This window comes from Phyllobates terribilis, unplaced genomic scaffold (assembly GCF_046119375.1).
Source record: "Phyllobates terribilis strain yellow unplaced genomic scaffold, ASM4611937v1 Scaffold_35__1_contigs__length_13245226, whole genome shotgun sequence".
In the NCBI taxonomy this organism is placed as follows: Eukaryota; Metazoa; Chordata; class Amphibia; order Anura; family Dendrobatidae; genus Phyllobates; species Phyllobates terribilis.
Window position 1 is genome coordinate 3,831,743 of NW_027362795.1, and position 17,165 is coordinate 3,848,907.

General features: G+C 42.0%; 1 protein-coding gene across 3 annotated transcripts in view; it reads left to right on the forward strand.

Annotated features, from left to right (window-relative positions):
- The window catches only part of LOC141182593 (uncharacterized), a 31,862-nt gene that overhangs the window by 8,143 nt on the left and 6,554 nt on the right, over positions 1–17,165 (forward strand). For all 3 annotated transcript variants that reach the window (XM_073660749.1, XM_073660751.1, XM_073660750.1), the window contains exons 2-6: positions 12,310–12,459; positions 12,589–12,768; positions 12,852–12,975; positions 13,059–13,156; positions 13,355–13,445. In XM_073660749.1, the coding sequence (XP_073516850.1) occupies positions 12,382–12,459; positions 12,589–12,768; positions 12,852–12,975; positions 13,059–13,156; positions 13,355–13,445 (571 nt within the window). In that variant the 5' untranslated portion in view covers positions 12,310–12,381. The remainder of the gene's footprint in view (positions 1–12,309; positions 12,460–12,588; positions 12,769–12,851; positions 12,976–13,058; positions 13,157–13,354; positions 13,446–17,165) is intronic.

The following is a 17,165-nucleotide window of genomic DNA, read 5'->3' on the forward strand; positions in this document are numbered from 1 at the left end:
ACATGTCTATTGCATTGCGTAAGACTAGTGATCAGAAAAATAAAAATTGAAGTTCCATACAGGGACTAAGTAAAAATGTAAAAAAAAAAAAAGTATAAAAAAATGTTTTCAAACTGTTAAAAAAAAAAAAATATATATATCTCACAAAATAAAATTAAATAAATACGGTAAATAAACCAACAAATCAATATATTTATGCAAAAACAAAAAAAGTACATATGTTTGGTATCGCCGCATCCGGAACAACCCTATAAAACTGTTACACTAATTAACCCCTTCTGTAAACACCATAAAAAACGGAGCAAAAAGCTATGCTTTTACATGATACTGCCAAACAAAAAGTGGAATAAAATACAATCAAAAAGCTAAATGGAAATAAAAATGTTACCGCTAAAAACGTCATCTTGTCCTGCAAAAAAAAAGCCGCCATGCAGCTCCATCAGCTGAAAGATAAAAAAGTTGTAGCTCTTTTGTAATTCTTTTGTCTATAAAATAGTTTTTATTGTGTAAAAGCGCCAAAACATAAAAAAACTTTGTGTGGTATCGCTGTAAACATGCTGACCCGAAGAATAACGCTGCCTTATCAATTTTTACACTTGCGGAACGGTATTAAAAAAAACCTCAAAAAACAAATCCTGAATTGCTGTTTTTTGTTCATTGTACCTCCCAAAAAACAGAATAGAAAACGATCAAAAAATGTCACATGCCCAAAAATGGTTCCAATAATAACGTCAACTGGACCCGCAAAAAACAAGCCCTCACATGACTCTGTCGGCCAAAATCTGGAAAAATCATAGCTCTCAAAATATGGCAATGCAAAAACTAGATTTTGCAAAACAAAGCGTCTTTTAGTGTATGACAGCTGTCAATCATAAATACCCTATATAAATCTGGTATCACTGTAATAGCAACGACCCGAAGAATATAGTTGTCTAATTTTTTTCACTTATACCGCATGAGGAACGGCGTAAAAAATAAATAAAAACAATTTTTCACCTGCTGCTAATTTGTTCATTCTGCTTCCCAAAACAATGCAGTATGGCGCGTCTCCCGTTTATTCTGTGCTAAGCGCTTACACCGGGGTTTCCGTGTAAATCTCTGAAATACATGATTCAGACGGAACACCCGACGGAAGATTCCCTGTAATGAGGCTGATGGAGGCACCGTGTAGCCTATCATCCCACAGTGTCAGGTTTTTTTTAGACATGTGTAAAAGTGTGATTGGCCACAATTTTGTGCACCTCTGAAAAAAAGGACACCGCTAAACAGAGCCAAGACTGAGTCCTGAGTAACTCTGCTGCCTCACTATAGTGAATGGTTCCCTCGGGGGTTTCATCTGAATTACATCACTTGGAGATTTAGATGGAAACCCCGATGTAAGTGCCCAGCGTAGAGAGCCGGATAAACGTTATGTAAAATGTTCCCAATAAAAGCTTCAACTCAATCCACAAAAAAAGCAAGTCCCCACTCAGGTCTGTCATCTAGCGAAAATATAAGGGACTTTCAAGTTACTGGTAGCACAAAGGCTGTGGAAAAGCAAAATGGCCCTTGCCCCCCAAAAGAAATTCAGCAAATCCTGTGCTCCCAAGTCCAAATGCTCCCCTCCCTTCTGAGCCCCACAATGTGCCTAAACTATATTTGGGGTCCACATGTCTGGCATTCCTGTAGCGATGAGAGCCCGCCTAATTTACAGGTGCATGTCTACAGAAGCATGAGCTGGGCACAACGTACTGGTCTCTACAACGTACTAGTCACTACAACGGCAGTTTGAAATTTTCACTCAGCAACATCCACTGCTGCATGTTTCTGGAAAACACGCATGAAGTGAAAATTGTCACTACACCTGTATGTAAATTTCCAAAGGGGTATAATTTCCAAAATGGGGTCACTTGAGGGGGGATTCTGCTCTTCTAGCACTTAGGGGCTCTGTATAGAGTCCTCAAACTATTCTACAATAATTTGTTCTCCAGGAGTCAAATAGCGCTCCCTCCCTCCTGAGTCTTGCCGTATGGCTAGGCGGTACTGTACAGCCACATATGGGGTATTGCCACGTTTAGAAGAAATTGTGTGACACATTTTGGCACCATTTTTACCCATTCCCCTCTGTGAAAATGTAAAATCTGAGGCTAAAACTATTTTTTTGTGGTAAAAATGTAATTATTTTTTCCTCACTGCCAAATGGTATAAATTTCTGTCACATGTGATGTAAATATGATCACTGCACCCCTAGATGAATTCATGAATTCATTGAGAGGTGTCGTTTGTAAAATGGAGTAATTTATGGGGGGGTTTCTTCTGTTCTGGGACCTCAGGGGCTCTCCCAGTGGGTCATATCACCTGCAAACCACAGCAGTAAAATCTGCACTGTAACATGGCGCTCCTTCCCTTATGAGCTTTGCATTGTGCCTGCAAAGTAGTTTTCGACCACTTATGGGGTATTAATGTACTTAAGAGAAGCTGTTTAACATTTTCTCTTATTACCCCTTTTGAAAACTGCAAACTTGGGGTCAAAGCAACACTTGAATGGAAAAAATAGTAATATTTCATTTACTCAGCCCAATGTTATACAAGTTTGTGTATCGCCTGAGTTTTAAAAAATACTCCCTACTCCCGTAGATGAATTTCTTGAGAGGTGTAGTTTACAAAATGGTGTCACTTGTGGGGGTTTCTGCTGTTTTGGTATGTCAGCGACTCTTCAAATGTGACATGGTGTCTGCAACCTCTTCCAAGCCCTGCCGTGCGCTAAAGCAGTAGTTTTCCTCCCCATATGGGGTATCGGCTTACTCAGGAGGAATTGCACAACAAACTGCATGGTGCAATTACTCCTGTTACCCTTATGAAAATGTAAAATTGGGGGCTGAAAAACATTTTTGTGGGAAAAATGTGAAAGTTTTATTTTTACGGCTTAATGTTATAAACTTCTGTGAAGCACCTGGGGGTTTAAGGTGCTCACCACACATCTAGATAAGTTCCCTGAGTGGTCTGGTTTCCAAAATGGTGTAACTTGTGGGGGGTTTCCATTGTTTAAGCACATCAGAGGCTCCCCAAACACGAGATGGCGTCCACTAGTTATTTAAGCAAATTTTACATTCAAAAAGTCAAATGGTGCTCCTTCCCTTCCGAGCCCTGCCGTGGACCCCTACAGTAGTTTTCCCTCACATATGGTGTATCAGCGTGCTCAGGAGAAACTGCACAACACATTTTGTAGTTCATTTTTTCCTGTTACCCTTGCGAAAAAAAAAAAAAATTTGATCTAAAGTAACATTTTTGTGAAAAAAAAGTTAAATGTTCATTGTTTACTTCCATATTCCAAAAATTCCTGCGAATCACCTGAAGGGTTAATAAACTTATGGAATGTGGTTTTGAGCCCCTTGAGGGGTGCAGTTTTTAGAATGGTGTCACTTTGGATTATTTTCTGTCATAAAGGCCCCTCAAAGTCACTTCAAATAAAATGTGGTCCCTAAAATTTGGTTTTGAAAATTTTGTTGGATAAATGAGAAATCAATGGTCAACTTTTAACCCCTATAACTTCCTAGCGAAAAAAATTTGGTTCCAAAATTGTGCTCATGTAAAGTAGACATGTTAGAAATGTTATTAACTATTTTGTCACATATCTTTCTGATTTAAGGGCATAAAAATTCAAAGTTTGAAAATTGCAACATTTTCAAAATTTTTGCCATGCCAAATTTCCGATTTTTTTCACAAAGTAACGCAAGTCATATCGAATAAATTTTACCACAATCATGACATACAATATGTCACGAAAAAAACAGTCTCAGAATCAGTGGGATCCGCTGAAGCATTCCAGAGTAATTACCTCATAAAGTGACAGTGGTCAGATTGACCAAAAATTGGCCTGATCACGAAGGCGTTGGTGTTAAAGGGTTAATACTACTACTCCTCCCTTGTCTGACATTCTTATGACAAGATCTTTCATACATTTTAATTCTTGAAGGGCAATCCGTTCTTTATTGGTCACATTTCACTTGACAGTCCCCATATTCGGAAATGAGTGCAGCACCTTTTACATTTGCTGCACAACATCCTGAAAAATATCCATTGAATCAGATCTGGACTGAATAGGATAAAATCCTAAAAATTTGACTTTGGTTTTCTTTGGATATGGGTCACACTATGACTAAGAACATCTGAGTTCGAAACATGTTATTGTGACTCGTAAGTCCCATTGTCTTGTTTTAACTTTTTCACAATAAATGGAGTTTTAACTTTTATCACATTACCTGGATTTCGTGCTGGATTTTTCGCCCTTCTGTGGAGTGGGTACGGAAAGTATTCAGACCCCTTTAAATTTTTCACTCTTTGTTTCATTGCAGCCATTTGGTAAATTCTAAAAAGTTCAGTTTTTTCTCATTAAAGTCCACTCTGCACCCCATCTTGACTGAAAAAAAACAGAAATGTAGACATTTTTGAAAATGTATTAAAAATGAAAAACTGAAATATCACATGGTCATGAGTATTCAGACCCTTTGCTCAGACACTCATATTTAAGTCACATGCTGTCAATTTCCTTGTGATCCTCCTTGAGATGGTTCTACTCCTTCATTGGATTCCAGCTGTGATTAATTAAACTGATAGGACTTGATTCAGAAAGGCACACACCTGTCTATATAAGACCTCACAGCTCACAGTGCATGTCAGACCAAATGAGAATCATGAGCTCAAAAGGAACTGCCCAAGCAGCTCAGAGGCAGAATTGTGGCAAGGCACAGATCTGGCCAAGGTTACAAAAGAATTTCTGCTTTACTCAGAAATTTCACAAAGAGTGAAAAGATTAAAGGGGTCTGAATACTTACCTTGACTTCTCCAAAGTGTTTGATACCGTGCCACACAAAAGGTTGGTATATAAAATGAGAATGCTTTGTCTGGGGGATAATGTGTGCAAGTGGGTAAATAGCTGGCTGAGTGATAGAAAGCAGAGGGTGGTTATCAATGGAGTAAGCTCAGGGTATGTCAGGGTTACTAGCGGGGTGCCTCGAGGGTCTGTCTTGGGCCCTATATTATTTAATATATTTATTAATGATCTGGTGGAAGGGTTGCATAGTAAAATAGCAATATTTGCAGATGATACTAAACTTTGTAAAGTAGTTAATACAGATGAGGATAGGGCACAGCTACAGGAGGATTTAGATAAATTGGGGAGTTGGGCCAAAAAATGGCAAATGGGGTTCAATGCCGATAAATGTAACGTCATGCACATGGGAAAGAACAACAGCAGTCACCCATACATATTAAATGGGAAACCGTTGGGGAAATCTGACATGGAGAAGGACCTGGGCGTCTTGGTTAACAGCAAATTAAATTGGAGTGCCCAGTGTCAGGCAGCAGCTGCGAAGGCAAATAGAGTCATGGCATGCATCAGAAGAGGAATAGGTGCATATGATGAGAACATTGTTCTTCCTCTGTATAAAGCGCTGGTAAGGCCGCTCTTAGAATATTGTGCACAGTTCTGGGCTCCGGTGCTCAGGAAAGACATATTGGAGCTAGAGAGGGTACAAAGGAGGGCGACTAAGGTAATAAAGGGAATGGAGGGACTAGAATACCCAGAGAGGTTGTCAAAATTAGGCCTATTTACGTTGGAAAAGAGAAGGATTAGGGGAGACCTCATAAACATGTATAAATACATCAGGGGGCAGTACAGAGATATCTCCCATGACCTGTTTATACCAAGGATGGTGACAAAGACGAGGTGGCACACTATGCATCTGGAGGAAAGGAGGTTCCTGCACCAGCATAGAAGGGGATTCTTTACGGTCAGAGCCGTGGTGATGTCCAACTCACTTAATGAGTTCAAGAGAGGCCTGGACGCCTTTCTTGAGAACAATAAAATTACATCTTATGCTTAGTTAATTAATCCAGGGATTTAATCTGACTGCCAGATTGGAGTCGGGAAGTGAATTTTTCCTCAATGATGTAAATTGGCCTATACCGCATGGGCTTTTTTTTGCCTTCCCCTGGATCAACGCTGTGGAATAGCTGCAGTGCACAAGAAATAGGCTGAACTGGATGGCCTTATAAACTGTTACTATGTTCCATACCCACTGTGTGTGTGTGTATGTGTGTATATATATGTATATATATATATATATATATATATATATAAAAAAAGTATTTAGTCAGCCACCAATTGTGCAAGTTCTCCCACTTAAAAATATGAGAGAGACCTGTATTTGACATCATAGGTAGACCTCAACTATGAGCGACAAAATGAGAAAACAAATCCTGAAAATCACATTGTCTGATTTGGAAATAAATTTTTTTTTCAAATTTTGGTGGAAAATAAGTATTCGGTCAATTACAAACAAGCAAGATTTCTGGCTCTCACAGACCTGTAACTTCTTTAAGAGGCTCCTCTGTCCTCCACTCATACCTGTAGTACTGGCACCTGTTTGAACTTGTTATCAGTATAAAAGACACCTGTCCACAACCTCAAACAGTCACACTCCAAACTCCACTGTGGTGAAGACCAAAGACCTGTCGAAGGACTCCAGAAACAAAATTGTAGCCTCGCACCAGGCTGGGAAGACTGAATCTGCAATAGGCAAGCAGCTTGGTGTGAAGAAATCAACTGTGGGAGCAATAATTAGAAAATAGAAGACCTACAAGACCACTGATAATCTCCCTCAATCTGGGGCTCCACACGAGATCTCACCCCGTAGGTCAAAATGATCTCAAGAACGGTGAACAAAAATCCCAGAACCACACGGGGGGACCTAGTGAATGACCTGCAGAGAGCTGGGACCAACGTTACACAGGCTACCTTCAGTAACACACTACACCACCAGGGACTCAGATTCTGCAGTGCCAGACATGTCCCCCTGCTTAAGCCATTACATGTCCAGACTCTTCTGAAGTTTGCTAGAGAGCATTTGGATGATCCAAAAGAGTATTGGGAGAATGGTCAGATGAAACCAAAGTAGCACTGTTTGGTAGAAGCACAATTCATCGTGTTTGGAGGGGAAAGAATGCTGAGATGCATCCAAAGAACACCATACCTACTGTGAAGCATGGGGGTGGCAACATCATGCTTTGGGGCTGTTTATCTGCCAAGGGACCAGGACGACTGATCCGTGTAGATGAAAGAATGAATGGGGCCATGTATCGTGAAATTTCGAATGCAAACCTCCTTCCATCAACAAGGTCATTGGAGATGAAACGTGGCTGGGTCTTTCAGCATGACAATGATCCCAAGCACACCGCCAGGGCAACGAAGGAGTGGCTTTGCAAGAAACATTTCATGGTCCTGGACTGGCCTAGCCAGTCTTCAGATCTAAACACTATAGAAAACCTTTGGAGGGAGCTGAAAGTCCATGTTGCCCAGCGACAGCCCCAAAACATCACTGCTCTAGAGGAGATGTGCATGGAGGAATGGGCCAACATACCAGCAACAGTGTGTGCCAACCTTGTGAAGACTTACAGAAAACGTTTGACCTCTGTCATTGCCAAGAAAGGATATATAACAAAGTATTGAGTACTTATTTTCCACCAAAATATGAAAAAAAATTCTTTACAAATCAGACAATGTGATTTTCAGGATTTGTTGTCAAATTTTGTCTCTCATAGTTGAGGTCGACCTATGATGTCAATTACAGGCCTCTCTCATCTTTTTAAGTGGGAGAACTTGCACAATTGCTGGCTGACAAAATACTTTTTTTCCCCACTGTATAATCTGTATAATATAGTGTGTGTGTGTGTATATATTTGCTAATTATACGTTCTATAGGGCTTCTGAGGGACACAATTGTCGTTCCTTAGGGTGCCAACCTCCTCTTCTAGGCAGCATCAGCTTAGTTTAGGTAGGGATTGGGTAAGGTAGTGACTGTATCAATCATTCATTGTTTACATCTGTTTATATACAGTACATCCACAACAAGCCATTGAGCTTGTAATTTTGGTAGTGTTAACCCCTTCATGACCGGGCCATTTTCCATTATTGCATTTTCGTTTTCTGCTCCCTTTCTTCCTACAGCCATAACTTTTTTCTTTTTTGGTAAAAAAACAAAGCCACAATAAGAAGAATTAAAATTCCCCCACAATTGAAGAAAAAAAGAAAAAAAAAATTAATTCTTCTTATTGTGGCTTTGCTTTTTATGTTTAGAGTAGGGACTCATAAGCATGAGGACCCTTGACACGGGTTACGAGCTTGAGTATTTTGCCCAAAATATCGGCCAATACGTCATATATTATATATGCATTTTTGCACTTTTTTATTCCACTTTTTTATTATTAATGCAGAAGAAGCATTCATAAAGTGTTGTGCCTGCTATCTGATGTATATACTTCTCATCAAGTTCTTGTTAAGTGTGGAAAAGTTTGCCTTTGGACTTTTCCCTCATTAATCTCCATACCATCTGGTCCGTGCCTGCCAAGTACAGCAGCGGCATGCGGTCTGCAGAGTCGGGAGATATGACTCCACCAGATATACAGTATATATTTATAGATACAGTACCCACCAAAAGTTTGGACACACCTTGTCATTTAAAGATTTTTCTGTATTTTCATGACTATGAAAATTGTACATTCGCACTGAAGGCATCAAAACTATGAATTAACACATGTGGAATTATATACTTAACAAAAAAGTGTGAAACAACTGAAAATATGTCTTATAATCTAGGTTCTTCAAAGTAGCCACCTTTTGCTTTGATGACTGCTTTGCACACTCTTGACATTCTCTTGATGTACAGTTGAAACCAGAAGTTTACATACACTATATAAAGACACATATGCATGTTTCTCTCAATATCTGACATGAAATCAGAATAAACCTTTCCAGTTTTAGGTCAAATAGGATTACCATAATTTACCATAATTTTTAATATTTGCCAGATGAGAGAGAATGTTTTAAGGCATTTTTATTACTTACTGCAAAGTTAAAACATTACATACATTTCATTAGTATTTGGTACCATTGCCCTTAAACTTGTCTTGTGCTTTTTGCATGTTTTTACTATTTCTGCTCTTATCTGGTGTCTTTCTTGTAACATAGGAAAGACTAAGGCCAGAAATAAACACCATAAAACAGTGTACATGAAGACTTTCGTATCAAATAATTTCTGTCCGAGGTGTTTGTGTGAACAAAAAAGCTTTTATAAAAGCCTCAAACTTCTGTGTGTGAATCAGACATGAGATCTAATATGATACAAGATTACAGTCCGGGGAAGAAGGGAAACATTCATATAGACGACCGGTGGAGATGTAGTCGGTGACGGATTCTGGCCCAATATGTTTCTAGAGCCATAGTAGAAAATGAAGATGCCGTCCTGATCATGAAGTAGTTATTTCTCATGTCATGTGTAATGAATATCTCCTGTAGTATTACTAATGCCGATTCCAGTGTCCGTAAATGAGACGACAATTAGCATTATGGAAGATGAGTCTATGAGAAACGTGTTCAGCTGCAGACTCTGAGGAAGAAACTGCTTGTTGTCTGTGGCCTAAAATACACTGCTCAAAAAAATAAAGGGAACACTTAAACAACAGAATATAACTCCAAGTAAATCAAACTTCTGTGAAATCAAACTGTCCACTTAGGAAGCAACACTGATTGACAATCAATTTCACATGCTGTTGTGCAAATGGAATAGACAATAGATGGAAATTATTGGCAATTATCAAGACACCCTCAATAAAGGAGTGGTTCTGCAGATGGGAACCACAGACCACATCTCAGCACCAATGCTTTCTGGCTGATGTTTTGGTCACTTTTGAATGTTGGTTGTGCTTTCATACTCGTGGTAGCATGAGACGGACTCTACAACCCACAGAAGTTGCTCAGGTAGTGCAGCTCATCCAGGATGGCACATCAATGCGAGCTGTGGCAAGAAGGTTTGCTGTGTCTGTCAGCGTAGTGTCCAGAGGCTGGAGGCACTACCAGGAGACAGGCCAGTACACAAGGAGACGTGGAGGGGGCCGTATGAGGACAACAACCCAGCAGCAGGACCGCTACCTCCGCCTTTGTGCAAGAAGGAACAGGAGAAGCACTGCCAGAGCCCTGCAAAATGACCTCTAGCAGGCCACAAATGTGCAAGTGTCTGCACAATCCATAAGAAACCGACTCCATGAGGGTGGTATGAGAGCCCGACGTCCCAACACCGTGCAGAACGCTTGGCATTTGCCACAGAACACCAGGATTGGCAAAGTCGCCACTGGTGCCCTGTGCGCTTCACAGATGCAAGCAGGTTCACACTGAGCACATGTGAGAGATGTAACAGAGTCTGGAGATGCCGTGAAGAGCGATCTGCTGCCTGCAACATCCTTCAGCATGACCTATGGCAGTGGGTCAGTAATGGTGTGGTGTGGCATTTCTTTGGAGGCCCACACAGCTCTCCATGTAGCCAGACTGCCATTAGGTACCAAGGTGAGATCCTCAGACCCCTTGCGAGACCATATGCTGGTGCGGTTGGCCCTGGGTTCCTCCTAATGCAGGACAATGCCAGACCTCATGTGGCTGGAGTGTGTCAGCAGTTCCTGGAAGATGAAGGTGACGCGCCCCCTGGGCCATGTTCAAAGGATACCCGGAGCCGGATCTGTATGGGGGTAGTAGTCCTTGTGGCGGTGACCCGGTCCGTGCCCAGGGTGTCAAACTAAGTGGCAGTCTATGGCAGTAGATGTTAATTTGATGTGTCGACTACGCCACCCGTTGAGTGCGGCTTTGAAGCCGCCGCTGCAGAGCAGTCCACTGAGGCCGGTGGTATATGTGCAGCAGTGATGGTATAACCCCCAACGGGAGGGGTATGGCCTCAGGGCAGCAGGTGTAGATGGTGGGGGTTGTGACGGTGCAGTAAGAAGACTCAGAGTCGGGAGATGCAGTTCAGGGTTTTTACTTACTGGTGTCCTTTTAGTCACTCTGGCCTTGAGTGACCACCCGAGCAGTGCTGCGTCCACCAGTTCCTGGACTCGGCCAACCCCCAGGCAATTCCGGAGCGTGGTCCTGAGCTCCTTTCTGACTCTCCCTTCCTCTGGCCGTTCCCACCAGGGATCCACTTTTGGCCGGCTCCCTCGGGTCTCTTGGTGGTCAAGCCTCCTCTGGGCTCCCTGACCCTATACTTGGTGTGCCTTTCTAGTGGATTTGGTGAGGGTCGTGGCAGATCCTGACCACGACCTCCGGTTCCTGGCTAAGGTTTGTTCTGGTCTCTGCCAGCTTGGGATCCGGTACCCGTGTCCGCCAACACTTCACCCTTCTGTCCTTATTCTGGGATCTTGGGGTTCTCTTCTTGTTTCCTCTCTGGGTCCTTCTTACTCCTCTCTCTCTCTCTCCCAGCAGGCTCTGTTCTGGAGCTGGGCCCAGCCGGAGCCACAGATCCCTGTCAGCCCTCCTGGCTGAGCTCCTCTGCTCTTCTCCTCCTGCCTGAACTGAACTCTGATCTAAGATGGTGCCCACCTAATATACTCCCTCTATGTGTGAGCCCAGGTGACCAGCACCCAATGAGCTCCTAGCTTTACCCAGACTACTCCCCCTATCTGCCCCTACACTACTGGGATGTTCCACCCCCCTCCCACTCCAGCCAGGGACAGACGCTGTCGTACCTGCACATATACTGGTGGGAGTACCGTAGTTCTGTCCCCCAGAAATGGGATGTATGTAGTGCATGCAGCCTACTAAGCTCAGTTCCACACTCCATCCTTACCCGGGAGTGGAATACCACACCTCTGGCTTGAGGTGTAATACCCCTGTAGCAGCCGAATCCTCAGGGTGCTACAAAGGCATCCTGTCTCGCTCCATCCACCAAGGTCACGTTGCACCACAGACTGTCCAGAAGTTGGCGGATGCTTTAGTCCAGGTCTGGGAGGAGATCCCACAGGAGACCATCCGCAACCTCATCAGGAGCATGCCCAGGCATTGTAGGGAGATCATACAGGCACGTGGCCACACACAATACTGAACCTCATTTTGACTTGTTTTAAGGACATTACATCAAAGTTGGATTAGCCTGTAGTGTGTTTTTCCACTTTCATTTTGGTGGTGACTCCAAATCCAGGCCTCCATTGGTTAATAAATTTGATTTCCGTTGATGATTTTTGTGTGATTTTGTTGTCAGCACATTCAACTTTGTACAGAACAAAGTATTCAATGAGAATATTTAATTCATTCAGATCTAGGATGTGTTATTTGAGTGTTCCCTTTATTTTTTTGAGCAGTGTATATAGGTTTTATTTCTAGATGTAAAGAAGAAAACTAAATACTGTAAAATTATAAATCTCCTCATGTTTTCCCTGATTATCTCTAGTAATTGTATTATTACACAGGATTTTTATGATATTACATCGGCTCATCGTCTTCTCGTTCAGGTCTCTACAATATCGGATCCTCTCAGTAAAGATCTTCTATACAAGTGAATTTTCCTGATTTATCCATCAAAGATGGAAATGGACAGAGACAAGATGGCGGAGAGGATATTACACCTCACCCTAGAGATCCTCTTCCGGGTTACTGGAGAGGTGAGAGATTCTGATGACGTCACATTGCATCATTCTTATCTATGGGAATAACAGATGGACAGAACTGGAGAGGTGAGGACTCTGGAAATGTCTGTAGTGAGGTTTATGAATGTGTCTCTCCATAACCAGGATTACACAGTAGTGAAGAAGACCTCTAGTGGGCGCTGTCAGGACCCTGTGTCTGAGGGATGGGGAAGACCCCTGAGCCCAATCACGGGGCCTCCATCTCACCCCTTCATACATGAGGACATCAATGACCAGAAGATCCTAGAACTCACTTACAAGATGATTGAGCTGCTGACTGGAGAGGTGACACTGCTGGGAATGCTGGGACATTATACAGTAACGCTATGAAGGGATCGGGGGGATGACGGTATCATTGTATATGTCAGGTTCCTATAAGGTATCAGGATGTTGCAGTCTATTTCTCCATGGAGGAGTGGGAGTATTTAGAAGGACACAAAGATCTGTACAAGGACGTCATGATGAATGTTCCCCAGCCCCTCACATCACCAGGTAATAGACAGGACTAAATACACACGGCCTATAATTATCTGTATGTAAAGAATGAATTCAGTCCCTATATGTGTTTCCTCCAGTTTTATCCAGTAAGAGGACAACACCAGAGAGATGTCCCCGTCCTCTTCTTCCACAGGACTGTAAACAAGAAGATCCCAATGTTCCTCAGGATCATCAGGTAGATGGAGAGAAGGTGTCATGAGATCTCCCCTATGATGTGTAGATGGCTGTGAAGGTCTTGTGCTCAGTCTTGTTTTATCCACCAGTATTATATGTTTTATACTTGTGTAATGAGAACGGTGGAGATGGCAGGATTAGAGCTGATCATAGATGGGACTTCTCCATCTGTCTGTGACTTTTACAATATTTGTTTCAGGTTGAAGATCTGACCCACATTAATACTACAGAGACATATGTGAGGGGTGATGAGCGGTGTAAAGAGATGATTCCTACAGATGACCTCCCAGGTGAGTAGTAACCACTAAATGCAGAGAAGTTACAGATTCTTATAAGTCACCGGCTGTGGCTGCTTTATCGGTTGTGTAGTCCGGCTGTATCACAACCGTGTGATCACCATTTTACCTCTAGACTACAACATTCTCCTCCACCAAAAACTGTTCAAATGATTTTGGCCATTGAAAGCCCTTTTCTATAGAACTTATAACTTGGAGGATCCACCTACTCCCTGTGATTAGAAGACGCTGACCATTACCTCCTCAGATCTGTAAACTACAAAACCAGATGACAATCTACGTAGAATGTACAGACAGTTTAGAAAATCACTTGAAGAAAATATTATGATGGGCCTGTAAGTGAAAGCGGAGGGTAATGATGGTGTTGGCTTCCTAGAACCCTGATATCTTATTGGATGAATCTACCTTCTCTCCCTTCTGTGTTGCTGAATGTGCTCATATGGTCCCTACAAGACCAGGTCCAGTTTTAATGACCAAACTTCACTTTTATGATCGACAACATTAAATGTGCAGTGAGGCCAAGTGTGAATTTCTGTACAATAACAACAGAGTTTCCCTTTTGTCCTGATTTTTCAATTTCTTTTAAAACCGACTAACTTCATACAGGATCGCAATTAACTATGCAAAAAACATTACACCTGTGCCATGATATACAGGTGCTTCTCAATAAATTAGAATATCATCAAAAAGTTAATTTATTTCAGTTCTTCAAAAAAGTGAAACTCACATATTATATAGAGCCATTACAAACAGAGTGATCTATTTCAAGTGTTTATTTCTGTTAATGTTGATTATAGCTTACAGCCAATGAAAACACAAAAGTCATTATCTCAGTAAATTAGAATACTTTATAACAGCTTGAAAAAATATTTTAAAATCCGAAATGATGTCCTACCGAAATGTATGTTTAGTAAATGCACTCAATACTTGGTCGGGGCTCCTTTTGCATCAATTACTGCATCAATGCGGCAATGTGGCATGGAGGCGATCAGCCTGTGGCACTGCTGAGGTGTTATGGAAGCCCAGGTTGCTTTGATAACAGCCTTCACCTCGTCTGCATTGTTGGGTCTGGTGTCTCTCATCCTCCTCTTGACAATACCCCATAGATTCTCTATTGGGTTAAGGTCAGGCGAGTTGCTGGCCAATCAAGCACATTGATACTGTTCTTTTTAAACCAGGTATTGGTACTTTTGGCAGTGTGGACAGGTGCCAAGTCCTGCTGGAGAATGAAATTTCCATCTCCAAAAAACTTGTCGGCAGAGGGAAGCATAAAGTGCTGCAAAATGTCATGGTAGACGGCTGCGCTGACTTTGGTGTTGATAAAACACAGTGGACCTACACCAGCAGATGACATGGCTCCCCAAACCATCACGGATTGTGGAAACTTCACACTAGACGTCAAGCAGCTTGGATTGTGTGCCTCTCCACTCTTCCTCAAGACTCTGGGACCTCTATTTCCAAATGAAATGCAAAATTTACTTTCATCTGAAAACAACACCTTGGACCACTAAGCAACAGACCAGGTCTTTTTCTCCTTGGCCCAGGTAAGACGCTTCTGGCGTTGTCTGTTGGTCATGACTGGCTTGACACAAGGAATGCGACACTTGTAACACATGTCCTGGATAAGTCTATGTGTGTTGACGCTCTTGAAGCAATGACTCCAGCAGCAGTCCACTTCTTGTGAATCTCCCCCCAAATTTTTGAATGGCCTTTTCTTAACAATCCTTTCAAGGCCGCAGTTAACCCGGTTGCTTGTGCACCTTTTTCTACCACACTTCTTCCTTCCACTCAACTTTCCATTAATATGCTTGGATACAGCACTCTGTGAACAGCCAGCATCTTTAGCAATGACCTTTTGTGGCTTACCCTCCTTGTGGAGTGTGTAAGTGACTGCCTTCTAGACATCTGTCAAGTCAGCAGTCTTCCTCATGATTGTAGAGCCTACTGAAACAGACTAAGGGACCTTTTTAAACGCATAGGAATCCTTTGCAGGTGTTTTTTGTTAATTATTCTAATTTACTGAAATAATGACTTTTGTGTTTTCATTGACTGTAAGCCATAATCATCAACATTAACAGAAATAAGCGCTTGAAATAGATCACTCTGTTTGTAATGACTATATAATATGAGTTTCACTTTTTTTAAGATCTGAAATAAATTAACTTTTTGATGATATTCTAATTTATTGAGAAGCACCTGTATCTCTAAGCTGTGCGAGGCTGATAGCTGTAATATACTGTAATATATACACCTGCAGGAGATGTGTTGGCTCGAGCCCTGGTATGTTGGATTCACTTCACGTCATAAATTCCATTATGTTTTCGATCCTAAGGAATTCAGATTACTGCACAATCTCTCCTGAAATGGGAGCACTAATACTTTCTCTACTCTCCTGGTCAGAACTCATAGTAGCTCCAATGGTCCACCATAAATAAGTGTAAGTCCGCTTTAATGTTGGAGTTCTCCCCTCATACATATGTTCTTGTTGAGGATGTAACATATTTTTTATGTATTTTTTTCCAGGTTCATTCTGTATGATAGTTTGATTGTGGTGGGATCGGCCGGCCTCACTTATGTGACTCTGTAACTCCCTGGTAGTCTTTCAAAAAAAGGTCTCCATTACGTCTTCCCAATGCCCGAGGTCTAAATATAAGACACCTCAGCTCTGCACTATTATAAAAAGTTCATTTAAAATGTCTAATATTTCTTCTTGAAACTCATCTGATCTGAAAATATTGGCACTTAGCGATAATTTAGATTGCCAAGAACCACATGCTCTAATTACCCCCGAGAGGTTTCACCACTATTTACTCATTTTTTTTTATAAAGAAGACTGTTCAGCTTGATTTCTTCAGTAGATGTGTTATGGTCTATAGTCACAGTTTTGCCCATCACCCCTTTAACTTCTTTAAAGGAAATCTCTCATCCCCTGGGAGATGTGAGACCTCTAATATGGGCATACAGGTTATAGAAAAGTAAATCTATACATACCTGTATGGCCCATAGTAGAGGTCTGCTTGCAGTGAAATTGAGTTTTATAAAATCTGTCTTCACATGCTTGGTGTCCCCTGGACATGAGCGTTGCGACTGCAGAGCAGTGCAGAGACAAACGGACCGGGAGGAAACAAAGCTCTCCTGATGTGAGCGTCGCATTGCGCATGCGCGGGAAATGAGTTAAACCAGTGCACGTCACAGGTCACAGGTGGGGAACATGCTAAATAAGCAGATAGGCGGGGACTTCTTGGCGTCCGGGGGACGCCAAGCATGTGATAACGGATTTTATAAAACCCCCATTTCACTGCAAGCCGACCTCTACTATGGGCCATACAGGCATGTATAGATCTACTTTTCTATAACCTGTATGCCCATATTAGGGGTCTCCAATCTCCCAGGGGGTGGCAGATTCTCTTTAACCCCTCTACATGGATCTGGACTTACACAGAGACCCCTAGCTTGGGCCACTGTGTTACCTGCTGTTCTGTTGTGTCAGATGGGAAGAATAGTCAGCTATTCAGGTCAGAACCAGGAGGGCAGAGAAAATACAAAATCAGAAGAAACTAATAGTCAGTAAAGGGGCCGAGGTCACAACAGAAACAAATAGACAAACCGGGAGCTGATCACAGAGGACTGAACCAGAGGAGGACAAGGCTGTATCTGGCAGCTTCCCGCAATATGCTTCCAGCTTTAGTAGGGTGCGGTGCTTTCCAATTAACT